Here is a 13,189-nt window from a genome sequence, read left to right on the forward strand (position 1 = left end):
GCCGAGAACTTGCGCCCCGCTCCGCCTGACCCGGGACCTCCGTGCCCGGTGCTCTGCAGGGCCCAGACGCAGCAGTGCCGGGCACACCTTGTTTGAGCGTTTCACCCAGGAGTTGCTGCCCGTTGAGCCCAGAACGCGCGGGTGGCTCGTCCCGCTGCCAGCGGGGGCACAGCTCAGCCACCACCGCGCAGCTGGCACCGCGGCGCTGGCCGTGACGGGGCCGGGCCGCAGAAAGCAGACGGACTGCACGTGAGCAGGTAGGATGTACGACGGCCAGGACTCAGCCAGCAGAGAAGGCAGAAGCGTGTTGTGTTCAGACACTACCCCACGATCAGACGAGCGTGGCAGAGCCCACGGCGTAAAGCCATGAAAGGAGGAACGTGGCAGCATCTTTGGGGCACCCCGTCAGCAGCTGCGTTAGTGCCACGCAGCCGAAGGGACCTCCAGATTCCTGCTGCCAAGCCCAGGGCAGCTGCAGCGGCAGGACCCCGGGCTGTGCTGGAACCCCCAGGGGCTTTCCCCAGGAGAGCGGCCGCGGTGCGCAGGAGCGAAGCGCAGAGCAGAGGCCCAGGGAAGGACACGCGGGGCGGGCAGCGCCCAGCTGTGCTCCCAGACACCGGCAGCTCGCGCACCCCTAGTAAAACACGTTTCATGTGCACTTTGTATTCCTTAAGATTTATCTGCAGGGAGAGAATCTGCCCAGCCCTTCTGGGCAGCCCTAAGCGCCCTCATCACACCAGTGCCCCGGGCAAGAGCGCCCCAGCTCCATCACACCGCAGGACCCAGCGCTGCCGGTCGCTGGAAGGTGACCCAGCAGTGACGCCTGGCATTTCGGCAAGAGGGGGAACAACACTGCTGACCTGACCGCATGCTCAGTGAAACGCCAGCTCGGGTAGCACCAAACTCATTTTGCTCTGAGAACACTCCTCCTGCTTCCAAAGCAGGCACCAGGGGACTCCTCCTGCCCAGCACAGCAGTGGTTTTGGCAGAGCAGCCCGGGCTGGGGCTGGCAATCCCCGCTGAGGATGCGGAGGGGACGCCTGGACCAGCCCCAGCAGCTTGAGCGAGGGATGCGTGGCTGCTGCCCATGCGAGGGGGGAGCTCCCCGGTGCCCTCGCAGCACCCCAGGGACAAGAATCCCCCTGACCGACACCGAAAGAGCAGCAAAACCATGGCAAAGGGTACACACAGAGAGGGGGACAGTAGCTCGGAGGATAAGGACCATCTGGCACAACAAAGCAGCAAGCAGCAGCTTTTAATACGATTAAATCTATATTTAACATGCAAAGAGCTACCTTAATCTCATGAATAAGGATTTACCTGCTAATAACATTAGTTATTTTGTGATCCTACCAACTGGACCACAGTTTTCACACAGTTGTGCAATGTCAAGAGCTGCAGAGGAGGGGGGTGGAGAGCCGACAAGTTTATTAAAGGCTTTTTTAAAGGCTTTTGTCTGAAAAATTAAATTCTCAGGTGACATCTGAAAAAACATGGCATGGGTCTGTCCCTCTGCAGAAAGCTGCGACGTACCTGTCTGAGCCCGCCTCCACACAACTCTAGTCAGGAAGAGCTCTCCGGACAGCTATTAGCATACAGCCGCTTTCAAAAGCAACACACAGCCAAAGCTCTGAGCAGATGGCAGCGCGCGTACGACAACCCACAGTCAGCCCAACTGCCTGGAAAACCCAGTGAAAGGGGGGCTGGAAAATAAAGAAACAAAGCGTTCCGAACGAGAGTCCTTCCCATCAACAGAGGCACGGAAAAGAGCTGGATACAAGGACAAGCTGCGTGCAAACCACCAAGGGTAAGAGGTAGCGGGACTGGACGAGCCGGACGAGTGCGTGCACGCCCGCTCAGCGCCGGACACGAGCAGAGGTTTTGGACAGAGGCCGTGGAAGGGGTCAGAGGGGGAGGCCACCTGGCAGCCGTCCCTCCCAGCCACCCCTCTGCGGCTCCTCCCTACGCCTCTGCGCTGCCCCCCATCCAGGGACCTTCCGAAGGAGGAGCAGTGCTGTTGCCTGGGTCACCTCTGCACCCCAAAACCAGAACGGAAGCGGCTGGGAACTAAAGATCCACAGCAGAGACGGCTGACGGGCATCCCGCGCGCGGAGGACTAGCAGGTATGGTTTCACTGCCCCGCGCCGCTGCTCACGCTGTGCTGGCCCAGGGCCCTGAGCGGCCGGCGCTGCTTTTCGCTCAGCAAGATTTCCTTGGCAAAAGCAAATATTCCCCAAGCAGCCCGTGGGAAACGGTCACTCTCTGCCAGGGCCCGTGTAGCTGTAGTTCATTTTGGCAATGAGGGATACCGAAGGCTTTTTGCTCTGCTTTGTACTACGAGCACACGGGGCGCGGGGTGTTCTTACCTGGAAGCAGCACGGGAAGCCGCATCCCAAGGGGAAGGCAATACCACAGCTAAGCAAAGCGGTGACTTGTCTGCACGTCCCCAGAGCGTATCTCGGAGCAGCGCGGTACCTCTCCCAAACTCCCGTGGTTTGTGCTTTCGCTACAACAGCTCCCCGCTTCACCTCGCTCAGCTACACGTCAGAACTGCCCAGGGGTGCAGCATTACCCCGTGTTGTTTAGAAACCTGCTACATATTGACCACGAAAGGGCCACATGATGGCCCTGTGATAACACACCAGGGTACCAAAATCAATCTGTAATGTTTTAAATGTTTCCACTGAACGCGGTAAGCGCCAGGGAGCACAGCTCATGCTTCCCACAGCGCATAAAGCACTCGGCATGCAGCTGGTACTTGCAGCCCCCGTACGCAGGGGAACACACCCCATGTTAAAATGCCAGTTAGAGGAAAGAGAAGGCAGAAGAAAGCAAAAGCCAAGGTGAGCGTCAGCCGTCGTTCACATGGGAGCAGCACCGTGTGTGTTCACTTCACTGTCCGAGATTTAAAGCCAGTTGATGTAAAACCTACGCACAGACACGTCGGGAGCGATGCTGGGCACAGCCCACAAGTAACAGCGACTGGCACCACGTGCTGCCTCGAACGCCCAGCTGCAGTTAACTCATTAGCAGAAAGTTCTCACAACTGTGAGATTCTCATAACTGACAAGCAAAACACTCGTCTTCCAACCTCTGGGCCTCCCTGGGGCGGTGACGGGGCAGAGATACGGTAATGTAAACTGCTCCCACCAAGCCGTGGTCCAGCTCAGGAGCAATCGCTCGCACTGCATTTACCTCGTATCCTCTGGGTAAGCTGGGGGCTGGAGAAGGGGAGCGCATGCAATGAGCAAACATGCAAGTGCACGATGGGGGGCACAGCAATGGGTGACGATGGACTGGGATGCACCGGGGGGCGTTTCATGCGGCCAGGAGACTGCAACATGCAGGCTAATTGGCAAAAAACGCACCACCTTTTTAGGTTTCACTCCACGCTGCATGAAGAGGAAACAAAAGGTTAGAAAGTTAGAGCTCACAGCATACAGACGGCAGTGATGAGAACGGTTTGCTCTCTGCTCAAATATCAGAGATTTGAGAGCCAGTTGTTCATGAAAGAGTACATTTCTCAATGAATTCACCAGGCTGCAAAAACATGTACCGTCAGAAAGGAAGGAAAATACATTCAGGCACATTTAAGCAAATGTGAGGTGGCTTAACAGGGAAGTAGACATCGGGGCTTGTTCTCAGCCCCCTGATTTACTAGCTTCACTTCGCTGTCACTGATCCGGCCTCCAAATCCCTCCAGCACAAAGTTTTTTTAAGTGCCAGGACACAAAGGAAGAAAAGTTAATTCACTTAAGGGCAGCCATCAGCACTTGCACAGAAGAGTTAACACTGGGGACGGCCTGCCCCAAACCCAGCTCCTGCGACGCCGCTCGCCTCCTGCTCTGGCCCACCTTGGATCAGCCCCTGCAGAGGGAAGGTGACGCCGTGCCCGGCTGCTTTCTTCTCATTTTTTGGGGGGTACATTTGCAGCTACTGAAGAGGAAGTAAAACCAGCAACTACGCCTCGGGACACGCTTACGACTTACAGTAACGCAACGCTTTGCTTTGAAGTACGACTCGATCCCAGCGAGGCAAAGCCCCCCCTCGGTTGCTGCCCCACGGACAAGTTCCCCCGGCAGCAGGGCTCTCGCAGCGTGCTGCCCAGGGCCGTGCTTCACCGGCGGCGTGCTGGGGAGCTGCTCCGGCTGCCCCGTCCCCACAGGTCGGGGCCCCCTCCGCGTGCTCCGTCCAAAACCCGCAGCGCCACGGCTGCACAGTGCGGCTGGAACTGCTGCTCGGGCAGCGCTGCGAGCGCACAGCACCGGGCTTCTCATGTCACCGGGCTTTTGGATGCCACCGGGCTTTTGATATCACCAGGTTGTGATGTTGGACGTGCCGGAGCAAACCGGGAGAGTGGCATGGGGGTGGCAGGGGGAGCACAGCGGGGTCCCCAGCATCGCCCCCCCGCAGGCACCCAGCCCGCACTGACCCCTGCTGGCAGAGCCCCCGAGCCCCCCGGGGCCGTGCTGTGCCCCGCTCCGCAGCAGTGCTTTGCCGTGGCGAGGTGAGCTCCGAAGCGATGCCACAAGAGCAGGCGAACTGGGTTGGAACTCGGTGGGCCTCCCCACCTTCCCACAAGTGCCAGAATTTATCTTTTTTTTTATTGCTTCTGTGTCCGTGGCACTGTGGGGGCTGCCCTGCAGCAGGGGCCAGCCTCATCTGCTAGGCACCCTTTGTGGCCAGCTCACAGCCCAGCAAAGCCCCCCCCCAGCCTTGTTCTTTTTCCTATAGACACTGCTCACAGCCTCACTTAGGTACCCAACACCAGGGCCCGGACACCAAAGCACTGCTCAAGGCACCGCCAAGGCGATGTGAGCAAATCTGGCAGTGGGCACCATTTCGCCAGCACACGCCCGGGTAAGGCAGAAGAGGCCGAGAGGACCCCGACCACAGCGCTCTCCCGCAGCCTCCGCGGGGTCTCGGGCGCCCGCGGGTCCCCGGGGGCAGGAGGCAGCCCTCGGCAGGAGGGGCAGGGGCAGCGCGCTGCGGGGAGCTCCTTGTCTCTGGGGCATCATTTGGGTTACGCCGGGAGCCCACTGTGCCGGGACAGTATTTCAGAGGCAGCAGGACGTTACACTTTGAACTCCAGCGTTTTTCCACACCAACAAGCTCGACCGACCGCCCCACGGCACAGCAGCACCTGCAGCCCCGCACGGCACAGAGCTCCACCTACCAGAACGCCCTGCTCCAATGTGGCCAGCACCGAATTCAATTCTCTCTTACGTAGAAAAAACCAAACAGGGGGCACCACTAGGTATTTAATCGGGGGGTTCTAAACCTGGGAGCAACCCCTTTCAGTTCATCTCCTCTCCTGCAGCCCTCTTAGGCAGAACAATTGCAGAACAATTACTATTTTAGCATCCTGATGTCACAAATGCTACATTTTTCCCCCCTTCATAAATATTATATGTCTCTTATTACAAACATTCTGAAACAATTTTAAAACCTCTCTTCCAGCACCCCCAACTCCCTCTCGCAGCCTTTATTTTGAGGAACCGTAGTCTGGTCTGACCTTTACAGCACACAGTTTCACCTAGCAACCCTCGCACTAATTGCAGCATATAATTAAACCAGGGAACTAAAATGTCATCACAGGCGGAGAACACAAGGGGGAGAAGGTGCCACCAGCGCAGGGCCCTGCAATGGAAGGGGCCAGTCGGCCATCACACGCCAGCAGGTAAGGGGAGCCTCAGTCAGCAGAGAAGGTAACCCTGCAAAATCCCCCAAGCCCCTTAAATACGAGGCGGGGGGGGCGGGAATTTCTTCTCCACCCTCTACTCTGGGGTCCACTGGCCTCACAGCACGAGCGAGGCTCAGCCTCCCAGGCCCGCGAGGCCGCTGAGCCCCCGGAGCCCCTCCACACGCGGGTCCCGTGCCCACGTCCCACCGCGGTGCAGGCGGACCCCGACCCGGAGCGCGGCTCTGCGCCGCCCTGGGGAAGTCCCTCCCGCTCCTGGCAATCGCTGGTACCGCGACGCCCGTGAGCGGGCTGACAAGCTGCCCTAATGCGGGGCCGCGGGTGCTGAGCACCCAAGAGGGCCGCCTGGCGAAGCCCCTTGCCTGCAGATAAGCTGCTTTCCCTGGCACCGCTGCCTAGGCACCGGAGGGGCCGGCCTGTCCCCAGGGAACATCCCACCTTTGTTCTGAGGCGTGCACAGAGCAAAGTCACCGTCCCCCCAGCACCACCACAGGTTTCTCAGTACCTGTACACACGCGTGGCCGTTTTGGTGCTTTCACACTTAAACAACTGTCTGAGCTTGTCTGGGGGCCAGAAGCCTTTGTGAAATAGGAACCTGCTGCGATTTCTGTTCCTTACGGAATACACGTCGTACGTTTGGATACAACACGTACCCATTAACGCCTCAAGAGCCATCGAGATTCCTGGACAAAGACACTCAGAAGTAAACACACAGTTCCTCTGTAAGCCCTACGAACAAGCCAGAGAATGCTTATTTCACATATCCTGAGGAGTGCACTTCCTGCAGGGTGTACGGGTGCTTTTCTGGTGTGTTTTGTTGTGTGTTTTTTTTAAGGAACACAGCCAAGAAGCGTGCAGGACGTGCCTGTTGCAATACTGACTGAACTTAGGTTTAAGTGTGTAACACAGACACCTGTGCTGGGAGCGTATTCCTCTGTAACTTACTGCTTTCTCACTGTTAGTTGAAAAATTGCTTCTTATAGAGCCTCATTTCCCATGGGTTTCAGAAGAAATGCACTTTATCATTGGCACTCTTACTATTGAGCAAAGAATTGAAAAGGACTAAACAAGAGACAGGCTGGAAAACCTGCCCTTTTGGCACGTTGTGTGTGTGCATCTCCAGGCACTTTTCCTGCAGGGTTGAAAAATGGAGCTTTTAGAGAGGCGATAAAAGTTAACGGAAGGGAAAACACTGGAGCGGTATGTGTGAGTCTGCCTCTCCCACTAATCACATGCTGCAAAGTGAATGTATCTCAGCAGCCTGCAGCGTTACGGGCTCAGCACTCACCAGTTTGCTGGCTTTGGCAGCTTCCAGGGAATCTGTAAAGAAAAACAGAAAGAAAGCCATCAGCTTTGGCACAGCAGTCCCCTTGGGCCTGACCTGCATACCAAGAGTGTCTGCAGCCCAGCGAGAGCTGGGGCATGCTAAGAGGGCATTTACATGTTCTTAAAGAGGTGGGAGTGGGGCAGAGCCCACGGAGCTCTGCACAAACCAGGACGTGGCGGTGTAACAGGGCGTACACGTGTGTAGGAACAGGGGCTCTTATTAGAGCTGCCGACACAGTCTGAGAAAAGAGCCCAACGTCCAGACACGTTAGAACTAGGTCACGATACCCTGCTCCTCTTCCATTAAGTTACCGCAATGCAGAGAACCTTGAGCCACCTTCAGAACATCCCCTTACGGGAAACGAACGGCAACGCAGCGACCCGAATGGCTGCATCTAACCAGCTGGACTCCAACAGGAGAACCTCACGGGAGCACGAGCAGACACGGGCCTGGAGGGCGTTTGCTCCACACAGCAAAGCAGGAGGTGTCCACCAGGACTGCCTGCAGCCGGGACCCTGCACGCACCCAGGACGGACACCGGAGGTCCGCTCAGGGACACGTCCAAGCTTCCCTGCCCTGCCCTGCCCTGGTGCAGGACGCCGCGCGTCACTTCCCCGAGGGCATCCTCAGCCCCAGAGCCGCAGCCCTGGCAGCGCTCGGGCTGAGCAGAGAGGGCTTCCCGCTCCTCCGGAGCCAAAGCCCTGCGACATCCCAGGTCGCCCTCCAAACCAGCTGCACCCTTTGCTGCACCGCTGGGTGCCCGATGGGTCCACGAGCAGCTCACAGCTGCAGGGGGTGCTCGCCCCCTCCTCTCCCAGCTCCGACCCAGAGCTCGGCATTGCCAGCTCGGTATTGCTGCTGGCCCAGCAGCAAGCACGGCAGGGGCACCCGGCGGAGGAGAGAGGGGCCGCCCGCCCCACGCCTCCCGCCCTGAGCGAGGCAGGTGCTGGAGCCCGGGCTGAGACGTCTGCGCAGCGGGTACTGCGGAGCGGCTGCGGCAGCCGGCACCGACATTTCTATGGCAACTCCCTGGCACGCAGCCGGCGGCGTGTCCTGCCCGGCGCCACGGAGCAGCTCCTCCAGGGCAGCTGCTGCGGACGGCAGCGGCACCGAGCCCGCAGCAGCCCCGCAGCCCCCGAGCTCCACAGGCAGCCCGTCCCCTCCCGCGCCGCTTGGGGGGCTCCGGGCAGCGCAAGGTGCGCGAAGCGGTGCTGAGGCTGCGCGCGGGGAGGCGCAACGTGACCTGCTTGTGTTTCACCCGCTTTGTATTTCAACCAAAGAACCAGCAGCGGGGGGAAAAGGGCCGGAGCATCCCTGCAGGAAGCTCAGTGAATGCTGCTGGCAGCGGCAACGAGCCTCAGAGCGTGCTGAAAAGGAGGAGGCGGCACTGAACGCACGCCAGCGGCGTGCTGCGAGGAAGCAGCCGCAGGCCTCCGGGTGCCGCAGTCGCTGCTGGTCTCCCCCAAAGGTTTTAAAAGAAACCGGCAGCCCTGCAGCCCTGCAGCACGGAGCCTCAGAAAGGCTCCCACGTAACGAGGGGGCACCCGATTTAAAGGCTCCTCGTGCTGACCCACAGCAGCATTTGCTGAGGAGCCGTGCTACACCCAGAGGCTCGTTTGTTCCTCCTCCCACGGCTGCCTCCGTGCAGTGGCCCACGTCTGGTCTGTGTCCGTCCTGTGCTCCTGAATGCATCGCCCACTCCCTGGCTCTCGGGACTTTCAACGAGGGTCTGACAAGCACCAGCCCATTCCTCCTGCCTAGCCCCAGGGAGCTCAGGGATGAGGAGAACGACAGCAGGCTCCCACCTCCGGGAGCCGTGTAGCTTTTTGCACATTCAGCGCTCAAAAAGGTGAAGGCCATTAATGTAAATTCAGAAAACCCAGACCTCCAGGAGAAGTGGGGCAAGAAGTGCTTGCACTGCTCCACACAAGCTCCTCATCCTAAACGAGGATAGAATTTTGACAAGAAAAAACAAGCCTTCGCCTGGGAAGTCTGAACTGACAAACAGTGAAAAGAGCGTACAAACGCTAGGGAATATTTTCGTTTACCATTAACATCAAGTAGACAAAAAGAACAGACTGAAGTCGCCCAACAGACTGGGCTTTTCTTTTTCTTTTGCTCTGGAGCAAAATGACACAATTCGGACCCGGGTACTAAGCAGAAGAGTTTTCCTCTTTCACATTAAGCCCCGCACCCCACCACCAGCGCTGGCCTTACCAGCGCCCCGTTGAGCTGCGGGTGCTGAGGGGACGACCACCAAGAGGCGGGGGCACAGCAGCCCCAGGTCCCCACTGCAGCCCGGGGCTCCCTGGAGGAGGCGGGGGGATGCCAGGAGACGCGAACGCCAGCTCACTTCCCCTCCACCCCGGGGACACCAAACGAAGCTGCCGGGAACACCCCCTTCGGAGCCGATCATCCCCCCTCGGATGCCTTCGGGCACGCTTGATGCGGCTGCAGGGTGGGTTTCAGTTGTGAATAAAGGGAAATTTTGGTTTCCACTGGCCAGGAAAGGAAAACAACAACAACAAAGGAAACAACCCTACTCGGAATCACTAAGCATGTGTTCAACAAATGCTCCACACGCGAGAAATCCTCAGCTTGGCACGCACAGCTTCCTGTCCTGGAGTCTGCAAACAATCAGACGGGTTTTCTTTTTCCCCCCTAAAGCTCCTAGGATCCCTAAACATACCGCTAAATAATCGCTCAAAAAATGGGCCTCAAAGGGAGGCAAGCCTGACAAAAGAAAAAAAAAAAAAGAGTAGACTCCAAGGTAACAGAACGGGGCCGTTACGAAGCAGCCTGATGACAGGGAGCGAAGGAAGGCTCAGCGCGGAGCACAACGCGCCCGCAGCTCGAGCCCCCGGCGCGGGACATGCAGCGCAGCACGGCGCCCGTACCTCTCTTGGGGACCTTCAAGGCAGCAGAGTCCGGCGTTTCCGGGGACGTGGTATCAGCTCCATCTTCAAACACCTGGATCTGGAAAAGAGCGCAACAGCCATCAGTGCGGAGAAGGGGACGGGCGACCACCTAACGCCCCCCTGCAGCAGGTTCCTACAGAGACTACAGGGTTTTTGGTGCACATTTTTGTTTCGGTTACTCAAGTTCAGATGTTTGGCCATCCTCCTTCCCGCAGGCTTCCTGAAAAAGCTGCGTGCTCACTTAAGGAAGAAAAAGTCAGAGCTCGGGATTCGACCGCCCAGAACATCGGTAGCAGCTTCACGGCCACCCACAGCGCCATCCGCTCACGGCCCCGGGCTGGTGACCAGGTCGCGTTACTGGCACCTGGCAGAAAGCTCCTTTCTATTTGCATGTTTTGTCTTACTAATTTTAAAACCCTTCTCCACCGTAAGGAAAACTGCTTTTCTCCGAAACACAGCAACTCCTGCGCTTCAGAAGGCCCAGGCAGCCAGCAGAGGGGTCGGGCTGGGTTTGCTCCCAGACGAAGCTGCCCGGCTCTTGGGGAGCCCGCGAGGCGCGGACAGGAACACCTCCAGGCCTGCGCTGCGCCAAGCTACCTAAGGGTTGAGGATCTGGGCTTTTCTCTCTGTCAGCTATTTCTGGACACACTTCTGCCCGATAAATATAGAAAACAAGACTGGAAAGGATTAGATCACTTCCTGAAAACCATTCCTCAACCTCGGAAGGCCAACACCACCTGAATTGTTCCTGACAGGCATTTGCCACAGCTACCCGCTCTGTGAAAGTCTTAAGCACGGGAGTTCAGTTTAAAAATAACATTAAAAAATAAAAATAAAATCCTGTAAACCTGCTAGTCACGGCTTCCTTTCTGGAAGACGCCCAAGTATCATATGCTTAAATGAAAAGAAGCAATGAGACTGATGCCACAGGAATCATTACGACTGCACCAATGCTGAAAACACTCAAACCATGGTTTAAAAAGCGAGGGAGAGGCAAGTTTCCCCTGAAGTCATACAGAAAGCGCACTGCCGACACAGCCAGGTACACCTGATTCCTGAGCAGCGTGGCGATGCAGACCTGCAGGGCCATTCGCTAACGGCAGCGAGACAGAAAGAGGCGAGGACGACAGGACGGCGACGTGCTGCACCCTCGGGGTGCTCCTGGGGTCCTCCTCCAGGCGCCAGCACCACACGTACCCGGAGATGGCCCAGGGCAAGAGAAGGGACTAGAACGAGGCGCCTTTGGTTTACGCTGGAGAAGCACAACTACACGCGAGATGCGCTGCAGAAGCAGGACTAAGCTGAGTCCCTCTGCCAGGCAGGAGCAGAAAAGCAGCTCCACCTGACGCCACAATCGGCGACGTTCCCACGTAAGCCGACGCACATCCAGAGCTACGGCCCACATCCGAGCCCCGGGCAGGTGCGACGCTGAGGCTGCCAGAAGCCAACAAGCCAGCCCCCGGTTGGAGATGCCCGCCCCAGAGGCACGGGGACCGCCCGTGGGCACGGACATCCCCACCGCTGCCGCAGCCCCGCGAGGCAGGGAGCGCTCCCGGCTCCCAGCCGCAGGGGCCCATCCTGCCCCCCGTGGGGGCACTGTGAGGGGCACGGGGCCGTCATCATCCCAGGGCTCCCGGGCCCCTCTGCCCCTTGGGCAGCGCAGGGCGCCGCCGGGACGCACCCCCGCAGCTGGCGAGGCAGAGCAGCGGGGAGCGGATGCACTGCGTGGGCTCGATCCTTCCCCCAAGCTGCGGCTTGCTGCAGGCAAAGCACAGCGCTCATCTGCAACCCGTCCACACCCGGCCTGGGACCCACCGCCGGGGTAGCCGCGGGAAGCGGACAGAAACGTGTGCCCGACTCTGCCAAAGGTCTCTGACTTTCCGCGAGTGCGTTTTTAAAGCTGAAACTCCAGAGCAAAGGAAAAGACCAGGAACACCGCTAGGCTTCACTGATGTTGGTATCACCAGCACTCATTTCTGGAGGCGTATTTTTAAGTGGAGAGAACAGAAAGTTAATCTTGGAAATTTCTTAAAAACATTTTACGTGTCCAAGATGAGCTTACAAGGACACAGTCCATCTGCTCCATGAGCAATGAGAAAACCACGTTACTTTTTTTCCTTGAGAAAAATCATCGCCATCCAGAGGTCTGACACTGCGTGTAACCACAGGAAAGCCACCCGCCACGCTGGAGAGACCAGAAATGAATGAGGGGAGGAAGCAGCAGACAGATTTACAGCTGAGAGCACAAGCAGAGCACTAACTCCACTGAAGGGAATCCTGCCATCTTCCATTTGCATCTAAAAAACAGTTCTTGAAAAATTAATGCCCCAAACCAGAGCGACCGTTCCGGATAAGCCCTTCTGGTACAGGCCAGCTCGCCCAGCCCTCGTGCTGAAACTCCTCTGGGAAGCCGTGCTCCCCGAAAAGAGGGCGCTGAGAAACGGCAGCAGGGAACCGAGCCACAGCCCCGCGCTGCACCGGGCACAAAGCGCTGGGCTCGCAGCCCGCTCCAGGCACGCTCCTCGGAAACCGAGCTCGCTAAGTGCATGGTCTGAGCTTTTGGGTAGACCTGTGTGGTGCCAGGAGTTGGACTCGATGATCCTTGCGGGTCCCTTCCAGCTCGGGATATTCTGTGATTCTGTGATTCTGAGTTCACCCTCCCACCCCGACCACGGGCTCAGAGGGGCGGGCGGCGCTGCCAGCACTAGTTCACGTCTGCACCCCCAAGCCAGGGGTTTGCCCTGCCGCAGGGCAGAGCAGCGCAGAAGCTGCTCGCTGTCACCGTGGAGAAGCCACTCGTTTTTAAGCAAACTGTGGGCTGCTCAGCGGGGCCGCGCGACACAAAGACCCAAACCGCTGCAGGCGAGGCAGCGCAGCACACGGCTCCCCTCGGGCTGGTTCCCGCAGCGTGGCAGCTTCCACATCCCAGAAGACACCGCAGAGGACTTCGGATTGTCCCGCAAACACCCCAGTGCAATGCCACGCACAAGAACCTTTCCACCACCATCCTCCGTCACCAGGTTTTGAGCTGGAAACTCCTCTGCGAGGCCCAGGGCGGGCACAGCACCTTGACCCCAGCACGCCAGAGCTGCCAGCCACGTGTCCACCAGACACCAGAGGCACCACCAGACTGCCCCCTGTGCCAAAAAGCCCCCAGCACATCCCGGTCCCGCAGACCAAAGCTTTTAATTGTAACTCAGTACCAAGAGTTGGATTTTCTTTTCCAGCTGGCGGGCTAGGCTG

General features: G+C 58.3%; 1 protein-coding gene across 9 annotated transcripts in view; it reads right to left on the bottom strand.

The window, feature by feature from the left end:
• Positions 1-13,189, bottom strand: part of DCTN1 (dynactin subunit 1) — a 68,826-nt gene that overhangs the window by 36,323 nt on the left and 19,314 nt on the right. For 6 of the 9 annotated variants that reach the window (XM_080589768.1, XM_080589767.1, XM_080589766.1 and 3 more), the window contains 2 exons: positions 9,926-10,004; positions 6,990-7,021 (listed from right to left, as the gene is read on the bottom strand). In XM_080589768.1, the coding sequence (XP_080445894.1) occupies positions 6,990-7,021; positions 9,926-10,004 (111 nt within the window). Of the gene's footprint in view, positions 1-3,371; positions 3,393-6,989; positions 7,022-9,925; positions 10,005-13,189 lie in introns of all 9 variants that reach the window. The other 3 variants (XM_080589764.1, XM_080589761.1, XM_080589758.1) reach the window with 1 other exon arrangement.

Source organism: Anser brachyrhynchus (genome assembly GCF_964034855.1).
Source record: "Anser brachyrhynchus genome assembly, chromosome: 4".
In the NCBI taxonomy this organism is placed as follows: domain Eukaryota; kingdom Metazoa; phylum Chordata; class Aves; order Anseriformes; family Anatidae; genus Anser; species Anser brachyrhynchus.